This window comes from Tyto alba, unplaced genomic scaffold (assembly GCF_018691265.1).
Source record: "Tyto alba isolate M040663 unplaced genomic scaffold, T.alba_DEE_v4.0 Super-Scaffold_5, whole genome shotgun sequence".
NCBI classification, from domain to species: domain Eukaryota; kingdom Metazoa; phylum Chordata; class Aves; order Strigiformes; family Tytonidae; genus Tyto; species Tyto alba.
The window spans coordinates 1,793,908-1,816,520 of NW_024881326.1; the positions used below are offsets into that span (position 1 = coordinate 1,793,908).

General features: G+C 53.3%; 2 protein-coding genes across 2 annotated transcripts; both read left to right on the top strand.

Annotated features, from left to right (window-relative positions):
* Nucleotides 1–9,506: 9,506 nt before the first annotated feature.
* ASB12 (ankyrin repeat and SOCS box containing 12) lies at nucleotides 9,507–13,033 on the top strand. The gene is made up of 2 exons (XM_032983448.2): nucleotides 9,507–10,317; nucleotides 11,329–13,033. The coding sequence occupies exons 1-2, from the start codon at nucleotides 9,507–9,509 to the stop codon at nucleotides 11,460–11,462; spliced, it is 945 nt and encodes a 314-aa protein (XP_032839339.1). The 3' UTR covers nucleotides 11,463–13,033.
* A 2,162-nt stretch (nucleotides 13,034–15,195) lies between these two features.
* On the top strand, nucleotides 15,196–18,891 carry AMER1 (APC membrane recruitment protein 1). The gene has a single exon (XM_042807507.1). It carries the CDS (start codon nucleotides 15,261–15,263, stop codon nucleotides 18,564–18,566), a length of 3,306 nt encoding a protein of 1,101 aa, XP_042663441.1. The 5' UTR covers nucleotides 15,196–15,260; the 3' UTR covers nucleotides 18,567–18,891.
* Nucleotides 18,892–22,613: the final 3,722 nt, after the last annotated feature.

The following is a 22,613-nucleotide window of genomic DNA, read 5'->3' on the forward strand; positions in this document are numbered from 1 at the left end:
CAGACGGGCTCTGTTTGTGTAGAACTTTTCCTTTTCTGGAGCACCTCTTGCTTTGCCAAGGTACTCCATGGTGTCACGGTTTCATGCCTGTACAGAGTGTCTCTCTTGCTACGAATAGGTACAGCGTTGCAGCGGGCAAGTGCCTGTAATACTCTGCGTTAAAGCTGCTACTTTGAAGTAGAAGAGGGACTTGCGTAGCTTTATTTCTCGGTTGCAATGTCTTAATGTGAACTTCACAATGCTGGATTCTTAAATTGTGTTTTGTTTTGCCATTGTCGCCTGCGGTAGAGAAAATCCAGTCGGTGCTGCTCGCTTTACAGGGAAAAAAAGGGAAGGGAATGAAGGCTTTGCCCACGGATGTTGCAGTCCTCAGTTGCCCCTCTTCCCTGGGAGGGAAAAAGCAGCTTGTTAAAGCCTGTAGGCATAACATGCTTCTAGCTGCATATTCTGTTCCTGCCTTCCATTGAAGCGCTTAGGAGAAAAATTACACCAGGTAGGCGGGTGCTCACCGGTACACGGAGCTACCCTGACTGGGATGGAGGAGACAGCTTGCGTGCAGGTGGCTGCCCAGCTGCAGCTTGCTCCAGCAAGCCGCTCAGCTCCTGGGGAGAGCGAGCTGCTGGGAGCTGAGGGTGCGCGGGGCGTCGCGGGACCTCAGCCTCCAGTTACACCTTGTCGGGCCGCGGGTGGGAACCTCCGGGTCGAAGTGCCCGGTGTTTGTCGTTTCCGTCGTCGGTTCGGAGGTGGGGAGCCCTAGCAGTGCCCTTGCGCCCGACAGAGCTGTAGCTCCTGCAGGAAAAGCATTTTTAAAAGAGCTCTTGCGCCAGGTGCCGCTTCAGTTCACTTCCTGGCACAGCTGGCCTTTGGGCAGCCTCCGGGCCGGGCGGTTGCTCCCCCGCAAAGGGATCATTTCTTGGCACTGTTTAGTAATGAATATTCACGAGTGACCAGAACTCTAAAACGTTCCTGCTGTTTTGCTCTTTTCCCCACTGCTCTGCATGGAGTGCTGGGGTCATTTTTTTTTTTTTTGTACGGCCCTAGCGCAGTTACTCCTTGTTTACACACTGTCCCTCTTGCACATACAGGCACTTCCCGTGCCTCAGGGCAGAGTGGGGGGAAGGATCTGTTCTGAATGTAAGAGTTTTGTTTTAATTAATACACAGCACTTGATTAACTAGCTGAGGAATGTCTCGAACCAGGTGATGTTAAAAGTCCATGTTTTCATAAGCGTCTTTAGCACTAAGAGCAGCCAGGTTGGTGCCAATTGCAGTCGGTGTAACTTGTTAGGGCAGGTATTGTGATGTACAGCGCTGCGGCCTTTTGGCATCTCTGAACAACAAAAGCAATGCAGAAAGAAGGTAGGTTGAAATGCTTGACCTAGATCTCGTCTCAAACCATTTATCTGTGTATGTGAGTCTGTACTTAATGTAGCAGCATACTACTGGATTAACTTGTAGCACTGGACCCAGTCATGTGTAACTGAGCACACATAAGTACTTTTCCTATCCTCCCCAAACTGATCTCTGTAGGAACGTACCGAAAATTGTGTGTAGTACTCAGCTGAAAATTGTAAATGTTTTTGCTGTAAGTCAGTCGCTATTTTTGTCAGTGTAATTGTTGAGGAACAGTTGTATAAAGTTGTGGATGACGAAATCCCATATTCTTGAATGTGCTGCGATGGCTGTATACATGTAAGTCATTTTAGTTAATGCACTGCTTAAAAAAAAAAAAAAATTGTACCATGTTTAGAGGAGCACTGTGTCTTTTTTTCTTTAAATGTATTTGTTCCCTGAAGTTTCACTTGTATTACAGTTTATTTTTATTCCCTACAAAAATAAATACCTTGCCTTTTTAAAGTAAGTGACTAGTCTGTTTATTGGTTAATTAAACTCAAAGCAGAGCTTTACACTTTAAAATGCGAAATCAATTACAGACTCTTTAGTGGAGTTTATCTTAATGAGTGTGATTCCACTTTCCCTTTCACAGAATAGAAACTAGGTGACCTCGCTGGTTTTGGAGGGACTGCTGCGTGCAGCATGGCTCAGGGTCTTAAAAAAACCCAAACCACCAAAAAGTAACAGCACTAATGAAGTTGTGTGAAATGTTAGTATCTTCTGTACATTTTGTAACTGACTTATTTTGTTTAAATTAGATTTTTCGTTGTGTATTAAAACTGAATACTTTTTCAGTGTGTTTTTTTTGTTGTGTTTTTTTTTTTCTTCCTGGAAAGCTGTCTTACCCCCTTGTCTACAGGTGGCTCCAGGCTGACTTAAAAAGCTTTGAGAAGCAACTAGACCTTCTTCTGGCCTGCTCCAAGGATTTGACTCTGATCTTGGTGGGTGCTACATGGAACCAGGTGTCTGATAGCTGTGAGTGGAGAATCCGCTGTCCATCTGCTCCTGGTGTCATTTAAAACTGCTCTTTCATCCAGTTCCTTTTAATCATAACTTCAGTAGTGAGTCAAGGCATGGTTGGTTTGGTTTGTATTTTTTTCTTTTTTTTAATGCAGACAAACTGAAGTGAGGTGGGAGACTGCTCAAGGAAGAGGGAGATTCCAGGTGTGAAATGTGCCTTTGTGATTATAACCAAGATGGGAATCGGTGCTTTAATAACTTACAGCTGTGCAGTAACAGTCAAATCCTACAATTAAATACAGATCTGCAAAGCAGAGAGAAATGAGGTGATACGAGTTAATTTGATGTTTTTTAATGCTTCACAAAATGCTTCAGGTTGCTGTTTGGATTGGTAAATTCATGTAAACGGTTTAAATCTGTGCCTGGCAAAGCAAGGGAGGCTATTTTAGTGATTCATTTTAAAATAAGTGTCTGGAGGTTTGCGGTGCTCTCTGGGGCAGGTGGGGGGCTGAGTGACGGGGATGTGACCTGCAGCAGAAAGTGCTGAAGGTCGGCAGGAGAGACGGAGAAACCGTCCCCGGGTCAGTTCAGCACCGGATGGTTCAGCCTTTCCTCCTAAATATCACAGCCCCGAAACATCCACAGTTGGGGAGTGGGGGGTGTAGGGCTGAAAACAAGGAATAGACCCAAGAGCAATCCTGTTACCCAGCCCCTGGTGCATATTTGCCACTGCACTGTGCATCTTAAAAACGGGTATTTCTTTTCTAGGTATTAAGGCAAAAAATCCTCCTGATGCTTGGGTATATTCGTTCCCCAGCTGTTTCAGTCTTTTTTCCTCCTTTCTAATTTTAAGTGTTCTTACGAATGTCAGTGAAGTCCTTCATTTGCCTAAATTAGTCTTGCCTTGCATTTAATTGCATTATTAACATTAACACTGACTAGAATCGATAAACCTGTAATTTACATTTGGGGAAGACTTATTGTCAGTTTGACAGCATCTTGGCTGAGGGTGATTTAAAACTTTCCTGTTGAAGCTAACTTTAGCTTCGAGGGGGCAGGTTGCATTTAGAGTCCTCGTAGGAGTATTGCTACAGACTTGTGTGTTCAGCAGCTCTCAGGAAATACCTTATGCTGAGTAAAAATACCGATCGGTAAACTTCATTGGAGGGTACGTACTGGAAAAAAATCACTGGTCGAAGGCCAACTTTGCTCTTCGAAGTTCAGGTGGACAAAGCAGTTGAGTTAACCTGCTTTCTTGTTGAGGTTCGGGTTCGTGTGCGCCAAGGACGCCGTGAAATGGTGATTCGCTTTCGTTCTGCATCGGTGCATTCTTGGTTGCAGTAGAGCAATAATACCTGATTTTTTTTTTATTTTTTTTTTTCGGTAGCAATGTAGCTTTGTACTCAAGTTTTCTTCGCTTCAGTTACCCAGCGGTTAAAGATGGCAGCGATTGATTCCTTTGAGATATGTCAGTGTTAAGGCTTCATGCGTATATGTAAAATGGATAAATTCCTGATATTGAAGGTAAACTACCTTCTATTTTCTTCCACATGGGGGGGGATGCAAAACCCAGTAGCCTTAAAAGTAATAACCCTTCTGTAAGTCAGACCAGCGCCCTGTTCCCCGTGGCTCTGTTGCAGTGGTTTTAAGAAAAGTGAACACTATTTATCGAATCTGTTTTTTTTTTTTTTTTTTTTTTTTGCCCCCCTCAACAAAGAACAGACCTCGGCGCCTGCTCAGCTGTGGGAGAGAAGCAAGGAATCCTGTGTGAGTGGGAATCAATACTAATGTATCTGTAAGCCCTCTTGCAAAAAAACCCCACGTAGGGATCTGCAGAATCGGGCGGCGCGGCTCTCGGCCCATCGCTTTGCAAGCCGACACCAGCAGCCAGGCAGACGGACGGACCACAGGCTGAGGCTGACCTGACTCCCCAAAATTTGAGTATTCTGCACATTTTACAGTTTTTATACAGTAGCTGAGGGCGGTCCCCTCCCTGGTGAGGCGCTTCGAGGGTCTGAAGCAACACAGAAACTTTTACAGACGAAGGGGAAACCAGGGAGAGAGTAAAGCTACGGGGAGTGCATTTGCCATTTTAAGGAAATCCGCCCTGATTCTTGTGGATTATCCTATTCCCATGTCCCTTCACACAGCATTTTAGAACTTGATACTTTCCTTCTCTTGTTTTTGGTTGGGTTTTTTTTTTTTTTGGGAGGTGGGATGAGCAGTGATGTTTTGGAAGCAATGATTTCTGTTGCGCAGTGATCCAGTGTGTGTGTGGCTTGAGGTGGCGTTTGGGGTAAACCCGGCAATTCGCAGAGATCAGAAATTCTGTTTCTGAAAGGTGGTTGGTGCGCTCTTGCCTGCTACTGGAGAATTCTCCCATGGCTGCTCTTAGTGCCTGCTGTTTTGAATAATCAAAAAAAGCCCTTCACTTACTGGCTATATTGTGATCTCAGGGTAAAGATGCTTTTGGGGGTGGCATCACTCAGCTGATTGTTGAGTTTTACTTCCTCCAAAGAGCTTTGGAATGAAACCCAGCACACTTTAGTATTGTAAAATAAAAGCAGAGGAGACCCCCTTAGTTCCCCCAGGGATAACCCGGCAGTGTTGCCAGCCCTGGAGCACATTTAGAAGAGCACACCGGGGCCGACGGGCAGATTTATGTGATTAGTGGTCGCACAGAACTCGCGTAACGAAGAGCGGGTACGTGCTGACTTTGGGTTCTGCTTTTCAGCTCCTCGCGGCGGCTTACAGCCGCTGGCCCCCTCGGCGCGACAAGGAAAGGGGCTGCTGGAAGGTGGTGGAAGCAGGGAGCCGTCCTGCAACGCCGCTGAACTTCGGGGGGCTTGGATGCTGCTGGAATTCCTCGAGGAATTACAGCTGGTGGAGGAGAAGCAATCCGGTTGCTGGATTCCTCCTTGGTTTCTAACTACATCTTTTGTACGTTGAATTGTGGCGCGCCGAAGAAGGGGACCTGGGAACTGTTGGTGTGAGGGTGTGTGGTGTAGGCGAGTGACGCTCCGCAGGTGCTCGTACCCTCTCGTGGTTAATATCTGAACCAAGCCGGGTGGCGAGAAGGTGCCCAGCAGAATAAGCAGCTGTAAGTGCCAGAAATGTTTTGCTGGAGACGTTTTGATCGGCCCGGAGCGCAACTCCCGAGTGCAAAGGCTTTGCTGTGGTTTGGCCGTGACCGATAGTCCAAAGGCAGGAGTCAGAAGTAGCCCCACGCTGTAACTGTGCATTTCTGACCTTGAGGATCCTTGGTAAATCCTTAATCCCAGCTAAATGATTTATTTGGTACTGTTTATCGCTAAACTTTTAAATCACGATGCTTAGCGGTGTTAAATCAGAAAGCTCATTACCTCTTTTCAGCTGCGTTAATAATGATAATCTCTTTAATGGAAGCAACTTTGTTGGACAGGATTTACCTTCCCCAAAAAACCTGCTTTGACTGGCATTAAATACCCATCTGCCCTTTCGTTCTTCCCCAAGTAGAGGAGAGCTGAGAAAGGCGTTGCTTTCCCTGGAGCAGTGTCGGGGCAGCCCGCTCGCGCTTGGAGCTCAGGAAGAAGGTGAAGGCTTCTCCCAACTCCGCCTTCCCCGGTGTTTGGAGCGTCGGGAAGCTTACCCCAAATGGGTCCGACTCACCAGCCGCCTCCCCTTGGGCTCCCTTTTTGGGGTTTATTGGAATCTGCTGATTTAACTATTCGTGCAGGGTGCTATGTAAGACGTTTCTTTGGCTGTTAAGGGAGCACGATGAGTTTGTCAGTTTGCATTCTTCCAGTTGAGGGTGGATTTATCAGAAAGTACTTCATACTTTTTGCTTCATTAGTATTCGGTTTAATCTCTGCTCCTTACCAAAGAGCTGGTCTTGTTTCTAAGATTTCTCTTCTTGGTTAACAACTAAACAGCACCAGCAACAACAACAAAAGAATATGCAGTTTATCATTAAATTTTCCATTCAAGGATTTTCCTTTCATCTCCAGGTTCCCTTACTGTCTCCGACATCTCGTATTTTCTAATGTGAATTCATTTTGTTGTCTGTATCCCCCTTTTCCCCTTTATAATACACTGTCATCTTAATTGCTGCTTTTATTTCTCCATCTTGCTGAAGGGGTTTCCATCCAGACTTGGCTTTCCTGACAGCAGCATCCCCATTGTGGTTGCAGCTTCTTGATGCCTAATAAACCCCCACCTCCCACTTTTCCTCCAGTGTTTATCCACAGTTCTCCTCTGTAATTCCATTCATAGTGTTGACTTTGGGGAAATTGACCTTTTTTGGATTAACAATCTATTTTTGAGTGAATTTGGAGAGCGTGAAGCTGTAAGGAAGCCAAAAGACTAAAAATCTATCAATATTGGACGTTTTCCTGCTCTCCGTGCTTCTCACAGTGTGACTACAAACTGTGAGCGCGGTGGTGATGGCGAGGGCATCAGAAACGTTTCGCAGAGCCCCCTGATTTTACTTCCTGCAGCAGTGGAGCTTTTTCTGCTGCATAATTTGGTTCCCCTCCCGTTATCTAGTACTGCTGATAACGCTGCCTCAAACTGTCAGACTGTTCCTGCTCCACCACCGAAAAGTTTGGAAAAGGTTTAAAGGGAACTGGATAAAATACGATTGCACTTACCAGCTGACAGCTCTTGATAAGGCAGCCCAAACACTGCTCCCTGCTTTTTTTTTTTTTTTTTTGTTTGCCCCTGTAAAGTTTTCTGCCTTGCTGTGTGCTGCTTCATTTTATGAAGCCGAAGAAGTGGTTTGTTTTAGAAGTGTAAGGAGCAGCTCAGGTGGGAAATCTGCACCGTCTTCAGTGCCTTCTTGTGTTTAATAAACAATTCTGGAGGTTGTGAACCGTTCATGGCTCTGAAAGTGGAAAAGGCGGCCAGGAGAGGGGTTAAGAGGGAATCTATTTGGGTGATTGGCAGCAACCAAGATAAAGTAGAGGCCGGTGCTGCGGCAGGGAACACGGGGACACAAAACCCGCCTGGTACCCCACGATTCCCGCAAGGAAATGGTGAAGCAAACTCTCTGTGTCTGCTGGGGTGGCTCGAGCAGCCTCCAGCACCTGTCCCCGCCTCCCCCCACCTCGCTGCCCCTCTCTATATTTACCCAGGGGGGAACTTTCCAAGAATGGAAGTGGTAAGATAAAACCCCCGAGGGGGGCTAAAATTAGCCCCAGCGCCCTGGCCCTTCTCCCCGCGGTGGCATTTCAGCTGTGAGCTTGACAGCCTGCGTCGCTCCGGTCGCAGGGAGCCGACGTCCATCCCCGACACGGCAAGATCCTCTCTCTTTCTCCTTTTTTTTTTTGTGTGTTGTTTTTTTGTGGTTTTTTTTTTTTTGTTTAAACTGAGGGAGAACTCGCCGTGGGACCACCCTGGCTGTGAGCATCCCCTACCCCCCCAAAGGTAAGGCAGCAGCGTAAGGACGCCAAGGCAGCATTGGGCAAACCAGTTGTAAAAGCGTGAGTGTATTCTCTGTCCCCTTTAGCGCCAGTCATAAACCTCTTTTTCTGGGGGGTCTGCAGACCCCTGGACAGCTTTCCTTCAGCTCAAAAGGTAACAACTCTGGTTTGGGCTGCTCTGGTTTGAGGAACATCTGTGAGCTCCCCAGATGAGCGCTTACGCTGTCAAAGCAATATCCCTTTGGAGAGGCTTATTTATGTGTTTAGGAAATGCCACAGCTTATTTTTTTTCCCTTTTCCAGACCATTTCCCTCGGGAATATAACTGGGTCGTCTTCTTGAATCGAATCTGCAATAAACCCCCCCAACCCATTAGCCGTGGGCGGGGGGGTGGGTTCCAAAGCTCCGGAGCTCGTTATCAGTTTGTCTAATGAATAACAGTAATGTTATCATCTCACATCTTTCTATAGAAGTCATTTGGGTTGGTGGAACAGGTGGAAGCGCAGCAGAGCTTCGCCCTCACCCGCTGCCATCAGCCTTGCTCTATTTAACCAAGCCTGGTGTGGGGGATTCCTCCGAGCTCGCCCGTCTTGCCAGGGTGTGCGGATGTGGGACGAGCCTCCCGCGACCGCCTCGTTACTGTCGGGCTCGTTTGCAGAAAGAGGCTAATTGCTCAGTGCACCTCCTCGCCTCCTCCAAGGAGCCTCCTGGGGAGACGGAGCTCCGCCACTGCCGCCTCTCCCCGAGGAAATCCGAGATGCGACGTGGTGAGAAATTCCTCTGCCCTTCGAGCGGCATTTCCCAGCTGCTCAGGTGCCGGCCGGGGCATCGCGTTCCTCCCCGTTGCTGCCCCGAGGCCAAATCCTGCACCAAGCGCCTGCCCAACGTCGTTTCAGGAAGGGTGATGCTCCAAGTCCTTAATCAAACCAGCCTCTTTCACATTTACTTCATCTCCTATTTTGAAATCCAATCCCTTTAAACGCTGGCAGGGTGTAAACACTTTGCGGTGCTGCCGGCTTCTAAATTAAAATTCCTCCAAGTTTTCTGTGGGTCCCAAAATACTTGGAAGTGCAGTTGCTGGTCAGGCTTCCAGCAGAAGCCTTGGCCGATACGAAGCAGATTTGATTCCTGCTATTTCCCAACGTGCTCTTTGCTCAGTGGCTCCCCCAGAGAACAGCTGGATGGGGTGATTTCTGAGGGTTTTGGGAAAATGGGCGGCTTCATCCACCAGTGGGGCGCAAAGTCCTTGTAAGAGCCTGTGGCCACCCAGAAGCCCCCCTGAGCTCAAGGTTTGAGTATCTCATGAGTAGTCTCATACCCTTTACCCCCTCAGCAGCTAGCAGTACAGCATTAAGTAATTTTAAAAGATAAACTAAATGCCTGTGAGCTCCCCCCATGCAGCATTTGTACTCCAACACCAGATTCATTTATCTCAGCCCCTTCTTGATGGCAGCATTTTAAGGGGAGGTGACCCACGTATGTGCTACAGCAATGACCTCTGTCTTTGCCTTAGCCTTTCACTGGCGAGGAGCTCCTCACCTGTGGTGGTAGGGCGGTAAGTGTATCATCAGTATCATAATCCAATGTTATTTGTCTTTTTTTTTTTTTTTTTTTTTTTTGAGAATATTCCTTAAATTGTGTATACAATAATAAAAGGTGGTGTTGGTGTCAGGGAGCTGGTTCTAACCCAGTGCTGGTGCTGGTTTTGTTGTCCCGTAGATCTTTGGCTTTACCTTTTATGATGAAAAAGGTACATGGGAGGCAGACCACAAAAAATGAGCTTAATGGATATCACTAAAATGTTCTCCATGCTCCAGCCCAGAGAAGATGAAGACGACAACGGGGAAAGCGAGGAGCTGAACCGAGCCGTGTCTGAGGATGATTACGAAACCCTAAATAACCTCTTATCCCAAGACAAGTACAAGAGGTTCCTCAACCGCAGGAGCGGCTGGGGGGTACCCAGCACCCCGCTGCGCCTGGCTGCCACGTGGGGCCGCGTCAGGAGTGTCAAGGTCCTCTTGGCTCACGGGGCCGAGGTGGACAGCCTGGACGTGAAGGCTCAAACCCCTCTCTTCATGGCGGTCAGCAACGGGCACCGGGAATGCGTGAAGGTCCTCCTGGACGCGGGGGCCAGCCCCGGCGGCAGCATCTACAACAACTGCTCGCCGCTGCTCATCGCCGCGAGGGATGGGAACGTGGACATCCTGCAGCAGCTCCTGGACCACGGCGCGGAAGCCAACGTTCAAGCGAGGCTGCCCGAGTGGGCTGCCAACTCGGTGGCTTGTTCCGGTCCCCTCTACCTCGCCGCCGCGTACGGGCACCTGGAGTGCTTTAAGATGCTGTTGCTATACGGTGCCGACCCCGACTATAACTGCACCGAGGAGAGGGTGATTGCCCAGATCAAGGAGCCCAAGACTCTGCTGGAAACCTGCCTGAGGCACGGCTGCAGGAGCAAGTTCATCAAGCTGCTCATTGACTTTGGAGCCAACGTGTACTTGCCCAACGTCACGGTAGACGAGAGGACAACCCGCAGCGAGGGCCTGGAGCTGCTGCTGCAGGCGAGAGGTAATCTGTGTGCGTGGCCCCGGGGCTGGAAACGAGCAGTAATTTTGCTTATTTCTGTGCAAGTTGCTTCGGTTTCCCCTTCCCTTTATCTCTGCTTCCCATTAGCCTCACCCAGGCTTTCCTACAAGCTTCACCTCCCTTTGCAGCATCCCTTGACTGCACGGGTGTCTCTAGTCTTAAACTCCTGAGTATTATCACTGCTTTACTCTGAACTCTTATTCCTCCCTCTCCCCCAGTGATTGCTGTGTTCAGGCCCAAAACCCCAAGTCTCCAATACTGACCACAGCAGGAGAAGGACGTCACAAGTTTATGGAGAATAGGTCCACCACCAGTGTTTAAATCTGGATGGCTTAGGTACACATGCTACCACAGGAAACTCCTGAAACAGATTGCTGGGATTTGGAGGCGAGTGCCATGGGAGGTCTTGTTTCTAATAAATATCCACCCAGTATCCCCAGTTTCCACCGCTGGCTGTGGCTGGAGGCAGGTTACCTTGTTTTGGGTCTGGGGTGTGACGCGGTGCAGCTACCACGTACATTAATATGGGTGTCTTCCCTCATGGACCCACCGCAGTATCTGCTTTTCATGACTATTTCTAGATGCTTGTTTAATAAGCTGCTTTCATTGAGGGTCCTTGCCTGTCAGTGCTGGTCTAGAGCACGCGGGGATTTCCATTCGCCTGGTTTTTCCACTTGATATAAATATGTTGGGTTAAAAGCCTGCTTTTTGCCATTCTTCTCCTTTCTGCTGCTCAACTTTGGCTCTCCTGTACTACGTCCAGAAGAACTGCACTAATTTCCATATGACGGTGGTGGATTTCACCTCTGGATGCCCGGCTTCGGCGAAAGGCACGCTGCAAAGCTGCTGGCTGAATACGCAGCGTCACCAGGCTTAGCACAGACTTTTTGTTTTGGTCTATCGATGTCCCTGGGATAACGCTCAGCTCGGAGGACACCGGGGTTGTGTGTCTTGAAGGCGACCGCCTCATTTTTCCTCCCTCTCCTTACGCAGCGCATCCCAGGTCCTTGATGGCTCAGTCCAGGCTGGCGATGAGACGTCTCCTGAAGCAGGCTGGCCGCCCGCCCGCCCTCGGCGAGCTGGAGATCCCGGCGGTCCTGGCAAACTACCTCCGACACCAGCCGTGACGCCCGGCCCACCCCACGAAAAGCCGCCCCGACGTCCGCGCAGGGCGAAACCGCCGCGGGTTTGTGGCCGCAACGTCATTCTTGCTTCCGAGGTGTCTCCATAAAGCAACCCCCGGGGGGAAAAAAATATGGGAAGGGCGGGGAGAAAACCGAGGAGACTTCAGCTCCTGCTCCACATCCCGGTGATCTCAGTTAGCTGGGTTTGGCTTTCAACCCTCTTTACTGAAGGTTTTTACACCTTTAATTGATACCGGTTGGAGAAGGGACTGGGAAAAGGGGTGGAGGGCAGAGGGAGAGGAGCAAAAGCTGCTTTTACCTCCTCCCCTCCTGGAGCAGAGCGGGAGGGAGGCACGACCAGGCTTTGCGCCTGTGGGTTTTCCTCACGGCGTGGCCTCAGCTGCCTCTGAACCCACTTTCCCAGAGAGGTTTCCACGGGCCTGCTCCCCACTTTGGGTGCTCCCGAGGACGGGGGGGATAGGGTCGCTATCCAGAGTCCCCCCAATCCCATTTTCCCACTCCAGCTCTCTCTAAACATCATTTTACCTCAGAACTGGGGCATGTTAGAGCTGAGGGGGTCTTTTGTGATTGGCCAGGTTTCAGTTTTTTGGTTTGGTTTTTTTTTTTTTTTTTTTTTAATTAAAAATGTTGCTACTATTATTAAACTATGGTGACCCGTTGGGTGAAATACCCTTTATGGAGCGGAGCGTGGCAGCCCAGCCGGCGTTTGGAGCAGGGAGGGGAAGGGATTTCAGGCTGAGCCTGGCGTGAGGCAGCCCGGCCGCCGTTCCCGCCTTCCCCGGGTCTCTCCATCCCTCCGGCTCTGGTGACCAGGGCCGGGGCCATCGGGGCTCGCCCTCACTGGTGGCCACTGGAAGAGCCTCCCTGGCTCTTCCCACAGCCAGGAGCTGACGGATAAGCCCCGCTGCTCCTCGGCTGGCCCGCTTTGGGGACGTTTTGGGGCTAAAATATGGTTTAGTGTCCTCCCCGCTCCCCTTAGCGCAGCCAGGGCGGAGGCAAGCGGCCTTCAGGAGGTTCCAGGATTGAATTTTGCAACCCCCCCCCCCAGGCACCTTTTGGCGTTATTTATGGGTTCGTTTCAAAGGTTGTGGAAATCTATTAATCAGCATCTATTAATTAGGCTGTGGGGCATCCCCCCGGGGGGAGCGCTGGGGCTTTGCATGAGCCTGGGGAAAAGCGTCGGGAATTGCTCTGCAGGGACTGAAACCCCCTCATCTGGGGAGGAATAGCCCTAAAAGGGCTCCGGCCGGCCGCTCCTCTCTTCTTCCCCCTGGTTTTTAAGGCGTTTCCTTGAATTTCGGGGTCGTGGGGGCTTCCACGTGGGGTGGGGGTGTGGGGGGGAAGTCCCTACGTGGACCGTGGGGGTTTGGGGATCTGGGTTCCCGCAAAATGAGGAAGGGGGGGTGCTGGGATGGGGGGCGTGTGTGTGACCCGCAGTAAAAGCGACGTGCGCGTGGCGTGGCGCCGGCACACACGCGCGCTCGCGCTGTCACGCGGGTGGGGGCCGCACACCTCACAGACCCCCCGCGGCGTGATGTCAGCGCTCCACACCCCCCCCCACTCCCCCCCCCCCCCCCCCAAAAAACAAGACACTCACACCCCACGGGCGTCAGGCCGCCACGCGCATTGTCACGCCCCACCCGCGGCGCACAGCGTCACGCAGCCCAGGCCCCGCCCCGCGCCCCCCCACCCCCACCCCGTTCTTGCGTCACATCCCCCCACTCGCCGTCACAGCGGCCGCGCCCCCGTCGGGAGGAGACCACGCCCCCCCTTCCGTCACAGAGACCCCGTCTCGGCCACGCCCCCTCCCGGCACGGCGATCGCGGAGGCCACGCCCCCTCCGTCACGGGCCCCCCGCCGCGGAGGCCCCGCCCCCTCCCCGTCACAGGCCCCGCCCCTCCTCGCCGCGCCGGGCGGACCCGCTGCCCCGGCGGCCACTTGCCGGCGGCCTGGGCTGGCCCGGCCCCCCCCCCCCCCCCCCGGGGCTGCCGCCGCCGGTAAGTGCCGGGCAGGGCGCGGGGGGGGGGGGGCGGGCGAGGCTCCCCCGGGGGTTTCGGCCGCCGGGCCGGGCCCTTCCCGCTCCCTTCGCCCGCCCCGACGCTGGGGTGGCCGCGCGGTTCCGTGGATGCTGAGCCCGAGTTTGGCGAGCCGGGCGGAGAGAAAGGCGAGCGACGACGGGGAGGGGGGGGAAGAGCCGAGGCCTCTGCCGCCTTCCCTCTGGCCGGGCGGAGGCCGGGGCCACCAGCTCCCCTTCCAGGGCCACCACTCCCCTTCCAGGGCCACCAGCTCCCCTTCCAGGGCCACCACTCCCCTTCCAGGGCCACCAGCTCCCCTTCCAGGGCCACCAACTCCCCTTTCGAGCGCCACCACTCCCCTTCCAGGGCCACCGGCTCCCCTTGCAGGGCCACGAGCTCCCCTTCCACGGCCACCACTCCCCTTTCCAGGGCCACCAGCTCCCCTCTGGACTTGCCCTCCTCGCCCCCATCCCGAGGGCCAGCCGTGGGACCACCCGCTTCCCCCAGTACCCCGAAATCTGCCCTTGGCCGCCCCGAGGGAGCTGAGTGTGGCTGAAACGCTGCCTTTTCTTATTGCGTTAGGTTCTCTCCTTGGTTTTTTTTTTTTTTTTTGACAAAACCCCTGTTTTCATGTTTCATTGATAGCGGTGTTTGCCCTCAGTGGCTTGATTTTTCCAGCACCTACAACTAACCGTGTCTGTTGATGCCAGGGCTGATGCGGAGCTGGAGCGAAATAATTTTCGCCTTGAATTTTTGAAATCTGCTTCCCCTTTCATTTCACACACCCGCCCGCTACTTTTTCAGCAGCCCGTGTGTGCAGATGCGTGTGTGTGAGTTCCTTTCAGGCCCATCTAACCAGATCCCCGCAGAGAGGCTCCGGAAAGCCCAGCGATGCTCCTGAGAGGCTTTGGAAACATTTAGAACTCCAGAAAAGCTCCTGGGCTGGCCTGGCAAAGCCCAGTTTGTTGCCAGGGGGTTATCGTTAATTTTAGAGGCAAAGCAACGCTGCGACCTTCCCCAGACTTGAGGGGAAAAAAATAAATCTTAAATTGCAGGTTTGCTCTTGGGTTGTAGGAGCCAGGGGCCGTCATCTGGGTGTATTTTTGATTTGGGATCTCTGGCTAAACACTACGGAAAGCTTCAGCCTCACACCAGTAAGAGCTAGACCTCGGGCGTTACAGCTCGGCAGCGCGTTACAATTTTTATTGTATTTACTGTCTCCAACCTCACCTCTGCAAAAGAAACGCTATGATTTTAGTTTTCCCTTTTAGCGACGTCAAGCCAGGATCAAATTTAAAACCTCCCTCTCTGCTGCGGAGATAATCTGATCAGGGTGGTTCGTAGTGGATGTTTTTAATGCAATTCTTTCTCGCTGGACGGGTGAGTTTAAAAACAACGGCCGGGAAGCCGCAGGGGTTGGGGTGAGGTGGTTCAGGGGTCAGACCTGCCTGGCCCCCCGGCAGCGGGGACGCTGCTGGATGGAGGCACGTGGTTTTCCTGCACTTGCAAACTGGTAAATTCGAGCATCGCGACGTTTTTTGTACCTGGCTTTAAGGAGCTGAGCGGCCGCCGGAGGCTTTTGCAGCTCACGTTCCGGGTGGGGATGGAGCTCTTCGCCTCGTGACACCTCTGCCTGTGGCTTCGCACCCTCCGCCGCCGTCTCCTCACCTCTCTCCCCTTTTCTCTTTGCTTTAGCTCCGCTGTCGTGCTTCCGTCGCGGCGCCCGGAAGAGGACTCTGCTACCAAAGTCATCGTTTCCAGCTAGATGCACCCGAACCGACCTCCTGCCATGGAAACGGGCTGCCCGGAGGAGCTCGCCCGCACCAGGTCGCAACCGGTGGCCTGCGGGCAGCGGGAGGAGAACGGCGACCGGCTGCCCGAGCCCGGCAACGCCTCCGTCGCGGCTGCGGAACCGCAGCCGCCGCCCCCCGGCAAGCTGAAAAAAACTGCTTTCAAACTCTTCGGAGGGAAGAGGAGCATCTGTACGCTGCCCAGTTTCTTTGGAGGCAGAAGCAAAGGGCAGGGGAAAGTCGCCTCGAAGAAGGGCCTCGTTAAATGTAAGACCCACGACGGGCTCAGCGGTGCTGCGCACGACAAGGGCGGCGGGGCGCAGCTGGAGAGCCCTTCGGAGGGGAGCAGGGACTCCCATCCCGGCCCTTTGCCCAGCTCCCAAAGCGCTCACTTGCCCATAGACACCAGCGCCAAGCTTGATTTCGGCCAGCAAGACGGCTCTCCACCTGGGAGTATGGAGGGCTGCGAGAAAAAGCCCAGCGGAGAGAAGTCCTCCTTCCCCAGACCCAAAAAAGGCCTGAAAGGGTTTTTTAACAGCATCCGGCGTCACCGGAAGAGCAAGGTTGCTGAGTGTGAGAAGGCAGAGCTCCCCGAGTGGACCGGGGGGTCGGAGGAGGCCAGCAAAGCTCCTGGTGTGGGAGCGGAGAGCCGAGGGGCCGCGGAGGGAAGGGGGCCGGGGCCGGTCCCTCTCGCTGCCGCCTGCCCGGGGAGCTCGGAGGATGAGCGCGCGGCGGGCGCCGGCGGCGAGGCTGCCGAGCTCGGCTGCCTCACGGCCGACGGAGGCAGCTCCGAGGGCGACGCGGTGGCGGTGCCGGGGAAGAGGGACGCTCTGGATGCGAAATCGGAGGCCGACGCTGTCGACTGCGCGGGGTTCGACCGTGGCGATCTGGTGCTGGCCTTTCATCCGGACTTGGTGGACAACGACCCGCCCTGCCTGCACTCCGGGGACCTGCTAAGCATCATGTTAGGAGACGTCACGTCGCTGAAGAGCTTCGATTCCCTGACGGGGTGTGGAGATGACATCGCCGAGCCTGACATCGCCGAGAGCACCATCTCTGTGGAGCGCAGCCGGGACGCTACGAAACGGGGCTCCTGCCTGGTCACCTACCAGGGCGGTGGGGAGGAGATGGCCATACCCGAGGAGGCGGAGGAGTACCTCCACCAGATATGGAACGGCAACGCGGCGGGGGACAGGAGCTACGGAGCCCGGGTGTCGAGTAGCAGTTTGGAGACACGCGCCTTGCACGAGGCGGAAACCCACCCCTACGTGGGGGACACGATGGACGGCGTTGACCTCCTGACGCCACAGAGTGACCAGCAAGAGTCAGCCCCCAACAGCGACGAGGGTTATTACGACTCCACCACGCCGGGGCCAGAAGATGAAGCTGGAGATGGGCTCAGCGAGATCAAGAAGGACCGTCTTCCCAGAGACAGTTACAGCGGTGATGCACTTTATGAGTTTGATGCGCTGATGAGTCCCTCTCACGGGGAGGAATCCCTGTTTGAGAGCAAAATCTCACGCCCGGGGATCTTCAGCTACTTCTTGGACTTCTGTCTCCCTGCTGAGAAGAGCCTGATCCAGATGATGGATCAGAAAAGAGGGGTGATGGAAACGGAAGAAGAGCGGCTGGCGGCCATTCAGAAAGAGCTGCTCTACTGGGAGCTGCAGAGGGAACCGGTCTTGAAGCGACTTGATGTTCCCGGCAAGGAGAAGTGTCCCCGGGAAAAGCAGTGTGTTGAATGTAAAACTAGAGCAGCCAGCTCAACTGGCAAGAATCAGAGTGGCCTTGGTAGTGAGCAGGTGGCCTCGCTCGCCCCAAACAGGGGTGTGAATAGTGGGGGTTTGGTGGCTAGAGCTGAAAATCCAGAGTGGAGGGATTTTCCAGGGACTCTGTGCCCAGAAAACTGTTACAGCAGCCAAAAAGCCCAAGGAAGTTGCCTTATCCAGCTCACGAAGAACAACCCGGCGTTCGACTCGGACCCGGATTGTGGGTTGTTCGGGGGCTCTGTCCACGGCGGCGTAGCCCCAGCCAAGGCAGGGATGTTCCCCGGCTACGGGCTCCCGGAGCCCGAGCGCGGTGGCGGAGCGGAGGCCCCCACCGGCGAGCCCCAAGCGGGCAGCGAGCCCGAGCCCGAGCATGCTGTGAGCTTCTCGCAGGCGCTGGTGGAGTTTGCCAGCAGCGGGACCCTCTTCTCCAGCCTCTCCGAAAGTCTGGGGAGCTCTGCCTCCGGCTCTTCCTTCACCCAGAACCTCCCTGCCCTCCCCACCATGGTCACCTTCGACGTCGTCGATGTGGAGCAGGAAGGAGAAGGGGAGTGCGAGCGGCATCCCGAGATGAACGCCGGCGAGGACATTGCCGAGGCCTTTGATGATGGCTACGGGCGGAAAGAGTCGTTGGCCGAATGTGACGAGAGAATGTCCCCGGGGTACTCCCCGGGCTCCTTCCAGAGCTGCAACTGGGGTGTTGCCAGCCTGCCCCGCCACCTCCGCCTCCACGGGCTGAGCCCCTCCATGCCAGCACCGCTCTCCATCGCCCGGAGGAGTCGGTCCCTTGACACGGAGAGCCTGGAGTTCGAGCTGGCCGACTCGCCGCTCACCAAGAGTGGCCCTCAGCCGGGCCAGCTCCGCTCGAAGCGGGAGGGCGGCAAAAAGGACTCGAGGAGGAGCAGGAGCAAGGAGGAAGGCGAGCTGGTGGCGCCCGATGGCGGGTTGAGCTGGCTGGGCTTGCAGCGCCTCCAGCACGGCACCGACGCGGCTGCCGGGGGGGCGAAGCACTGGGGTTTCCCTCCGGCCGCCGCGATGGAGAGTGCCTGGGAGCTGTCGGAGCAGCCGGGCACCGTGTCCCCTTTCCTTTCTCTTTCCCGGAACGTCGCCGGAGAGACCCCGGACAGGCGGCCCCAAGAGCCGGAGCTGAACACTCACCCGCTCCGACCCTCCAATTTACCGCTGCAGACCGAGGCGAGGCGGCCCCGCGAGGCGCCCGGTGCCTACAGGTACCAGGGAGAAGTCGCCGCCAAAAAGCTGACCCGCTTGTTACCCGCGGGAGAAACGGAGCCCGAGCTGCCCCCCAGCTTTAGTTTCTCTCGCTCCCCGGAGAAACGCGCCAAGTGCAAACCCGTGGGCGTCGCCCAGGGCGTGCCTCAGCAGCCCAGCGGCAGCCCCGACGCCCCAAAAAGCCTGGAGTGCTGCGGAGAACCCCTGAAAAACAGAGCCCCCCCCGGCCACGCGCTGCCGGCCGGCTGCCGGGGCGCTGCCCTGAGCGTCGCCGAAGCCGAATAACCGCGCCGGCACCGGGGGGGGGGGATAAGGCAGGAGAAGGGTTGCGAAGGGCGGGGGAGGGAGAAAATAAAACTTAACGAGCGGTTTGTGAGTGACCTGAGTTTAGACCTGGGCTGGTAAGGATGAGCTCCTCTCCCGCGGCCGGGGCGCGCGGCCTCGCTGCTGCGGAGGCTCTGCCGGGGTTCGGAGGCGCTTTGGTGTTTTCCAGGGTGAGCCGCCACGCTCTCGGAACGCCAAGTGCAGTAGCAACTCCCCCCCCCCCCCCCCCGGCAGGTTTGGGTTTGGTTTTTTTCTGCAGGATTGGAGCTGGGGGGGGGGAGCAAGCTTTGGGGGAAACTTGAGAGAAATGTTTTTTTTTTTTATTTCCGCAGTGAAATGTTTTGGTTCAGACTCACTTTGAACATCTTCCATCTCGGTCTTCATTTGGGAAGGCTGGGAGGAAGGATGCCAGTTATTTCCAGAGCGAGGATGGGAGGCGAGTCAGTTGAAGGGGGAACTTTGCAGTTACACTTTTTATATTTTTTTTTTTTTTTTTTTTCCCCTTGCCCCAAAGGAAAGCAGGAACTTTTGTGTGCGTGCCGATAACCTTTTCCAGGTCTAGTTTTAATTGGCTCAAAGATACCGCGCTCGGAGAGATGTCTTGTCGATGGTGTCCCTTTTAAGAACAAAGTGTTGGTCCTTCCTTTGTCGTGGTCTGTCTTCCCAGTGTGTAATTCCTGGTTGAAACCTTTCCCGTGCTTTGTCCCACGTTCCTCGCCTCTCCCGGCCCACGGGCACACGGGTGAGGTCTTCAGAATAAGCTAAATTTGCATCGTGCCTGTAGCTGCGAAGTTGCAGATGCTCTTACTTTCTTCAGATGGAAGTTTTGTGGGTTGTTTGTGTTTTTTGGTTGGTTTGTTTGTTTTTATTTTAATTATTTTACGGTTGTTTTCTTTGCATGAACTCATACGAGGGAAGTATTCTGTTAATTGGAATACAAGACGTAATGCAGCCTAAATTAGGCTTCACGACTTCTTCCTCCTAACTGGAGGGAACAAAAAAGCTGGAGGTTGCTGCAGGTTTTGGATTTCTTTTTCCTCTTTGAAGGAGCACGGAGGAGGGACACGAGCTAAGGAGACAGACTTTGTCTGAGGACATTGTACAGGCTCCTGGAAACATCTATTTCAGGCCGTTGGTCCTCGAGGCGTCTCCCATGTCCTCTGTGATCTCAAACACGTCGTCTCTAAACCAAACCTCCCTTACGAAGCCTCTTCCTCCTTCTGTCCAAGCTCTGTATTCTGATTTTAATTCAGTCACTGATGATGATTTTTGCTTCTTCCCGCCCCGAGGGGCCCCTTTTCTGCTTTTCTTTGCAGCAGAATTTGTAGCATTAAAACAAACAAACAAAAAAAAAAAAAAAAAAAAAAATTCACAAACTGGAAATATCAGAGTTTTCACCCACCTCTGGAGCGAAGTGCGGGGCAAGGGGCAGCTCTGCCCACCCCCAACTCTTTTTTCCTGCTGCCCCTGCCCGCGGCGCCCGGCCCCGCTCCTGCTCTCCGGTCCCGCAGCCCCGCGCGGACGCGGCTCCGCTTGGGAACGGCGGCACCTCCCCGCATCGCTGTCGTTACAGGCACAAGCGGCTGCTTTGGGTTTGGTTTTCTTCCCCCCTCTCCCCAAGCAGAACGAGGTCCTGATATTTCTTTTTGGGAAGAGACTCCCTGCTACCCTGTCCTTATAGATCTGTGAAAGAGCAGGGAAAGGCAAAGCCAGGCTTTGCTCACCCACGGTTCGACTTATTTATGTGGGTTTTTTTTTCCCTTTCCTAAGCAGACTGCTGAGGCTAGAGTAGACCCATCTGTGTATCCGTGGGCTTAAACCTTAATTTTTCAGTATTTTCCTGCCCGTGCTGCTGCAGGGAGGAACCTGCTGTGCCACGTTTATTTTCTCCCATCCCTCCGTGCACCGGGGGAGGATTTTGGGGGGGGGCCAAACCCGGCTCTTGCTGCCGCTCCTGCTCGGCATCCCCGCCCTGGAGAGGAGAACGCGATCGGCCCGTGCAAGGTCCCCTCACCTCTGAGGTGGTGAGAGCAGCCTCCCTTCGTTAGCACAGCGCCTGAGCGTCTGCTAACGACTGTTGCCTAATTGGAACGGGCTCCCCTCTCGCTGGGAGCAAGGACAGGCTCATGCCCTGGCTCTGCACATCTCGCCGCCACTCACCAAATAAAAACCACAAGCAAATACTGCTGGCGACACCAGAGACATTGCTTGGCCTGAGCAGCAGCCTCTGACTGTTTGTATTTTGTTGGGGTTTTTTTGTTTTTTTTTTGGTTTTTTTATTACTACTTTATTTTAGCGTGTCACCAAAGGCATCTCGCGGGTTTAAGGGGCTTTTGCGTAGCGTTTTGTTTAGACCTGGTGCGGCCTTTGCCAAAGTCTTGGTGAGGTGTGGAAGCGTCTCGGTGCTAAAATGAATGTTCAGTTGCAAATGCATGTCTCTAGGAATAATCCTTTTGGTTGTAGGTACGTGACGGAAAGGTTTAGTGAAAACAGCTTCTCGACTCGAATGTGTGAAAGCAATACAGCCAAGACTTGATAATCTGACTTTATACCAAAGGTTTCTCCTCTTAATTTGATGTGAAGTAAATGAAGCAAGTATCTATTGATTGAAAATGAGTTTTCTAAAAGCGTTTTTGGAGCTAATTTGCTGGATTATTGGCATATTCTGCCCCATTAACCCAAAGAAATAAGAATTTTCAAGGGGCTAACCCAGCCTGTAAATTATCAGTGCTGTAGAGAGATTGGATTTCACTGCCTGATGTGCTGCTCTTCCGAAAATACCGTCTGCCCCGGGATAAATAGGAACAGATCTTCTGGTCTTGATCTGGATCAAGCTGTTAGTCAAATACTGCCTTACCCGAGGAACTCAAATTTGAGAGTGGTAATTGAGGCTATTTATGAAAAAGGGCTTCCGAACCAAAAATAAAAGTCAGGAATAGCAGATTGTCTTGCCAAGATAATAAGGAAAAACTCCCCTGGGGGGAACTCGCCGGAAAACGTCCCTTCCAGGGGAGGTTTTGCCTCGAACTGATGAATGATGGCTGTTAACTTGCGCTGAAACCACTGACATTTGGGTCAGTCTACCAAGTAATTCTGTATTGCATTTTGGGGACTTTGGGGTTTGTTTTTTTTTTTTTTTTGTTTGTTTGTTTGTTTGCTTTTATACACATAAGAAAACGGTCGATTTGATCTATTTTTGTATAGTTTTGCATTTTATATTGATGGGGGGTGGGGGTGGGGGGGCGGGAAATTTTATGGACTGTTCTTTTCACTCGTGTGCGTTGTCTTTTTAAAGTGGTGTGGTTTACCGTTCCCGACGGAGAAAAGGCAATGATTGCTGCTGCTGCCACTGCCCGTGCAATGCGAGGAAACCCTCCTCGCTCCTCGTGCCCCCCCTGTACCGTTCCGTTCCACCTTGTACCCAGGGCCAGCTCGGGATCCCAGCAGCCGGCCCGCTGCCGGTGCACACGCTGGCTCTTTGCACACACCGCTGGCACCTCTTTGTTTTAACGCCTGCTGCGGCACGCTCGCCAACCGTTATTTTTTTTTTTTTTTTCCCCTAAGCTTTGTATTTCTTCCGAATTTGTGGGCTTTGGTGATTTCTCCCTGGAGGTGTTGTTGACCGTCTTTGAGCTAGAAAGCTGCAGATTTCAGCTGGGGCTTTTTCCCTTCTGCGTGCTGAAGTTATTTTCCTCAAAATTGGGACTTTTCTTAAATCCCCAGGCAGGAGGTGCTGTTGGTTGGGGTGTGGCGATGCTCTTGAAACCGGTGATGAATTTCCTCTCCCCTTGGTGCTCCCTGGCCATGTCTGAGGCTTGGTATTTAAATAATCCTGGGGTCTGCCACGGGATCACCGGGGCTTTCCACCCTCTCCTCCTCCCCAGCCCTGTGCCGCTCGCATTGCCAGCATCGATAGAGCATCTTCCTGGAATAATCCTGCCTTGAATTTGGGGATCGGAAATGCAAGGAGAGCTTCTGGTAAGCTAAGACCCAACAGACTAGCTAACG

Bases quoted from the DNA above. Each gene is read 5' to 3' on its own strand.
- ASB12 (XM_032983448.2), top strand. From the start codon at position 9,507: ATGGGAGGCAGACCACAAAAAATGAGCTTAATGGATATCACTAAAATG. The intron at 10,318-11,328 runs GTAATCTGTGTG...CTCCTTACGCAG, and splicing joins GCTGCTGCTGCAGGCGAGAG to CGCATCCCAGGTCCTTGATG.
- AMER1 (XM_042807507.1), top strand. From the start codon at position 15,261: ATGCACCCGAACCGACCTCCTGCCATGGAAACGGGCTGCCCGGAGGAG.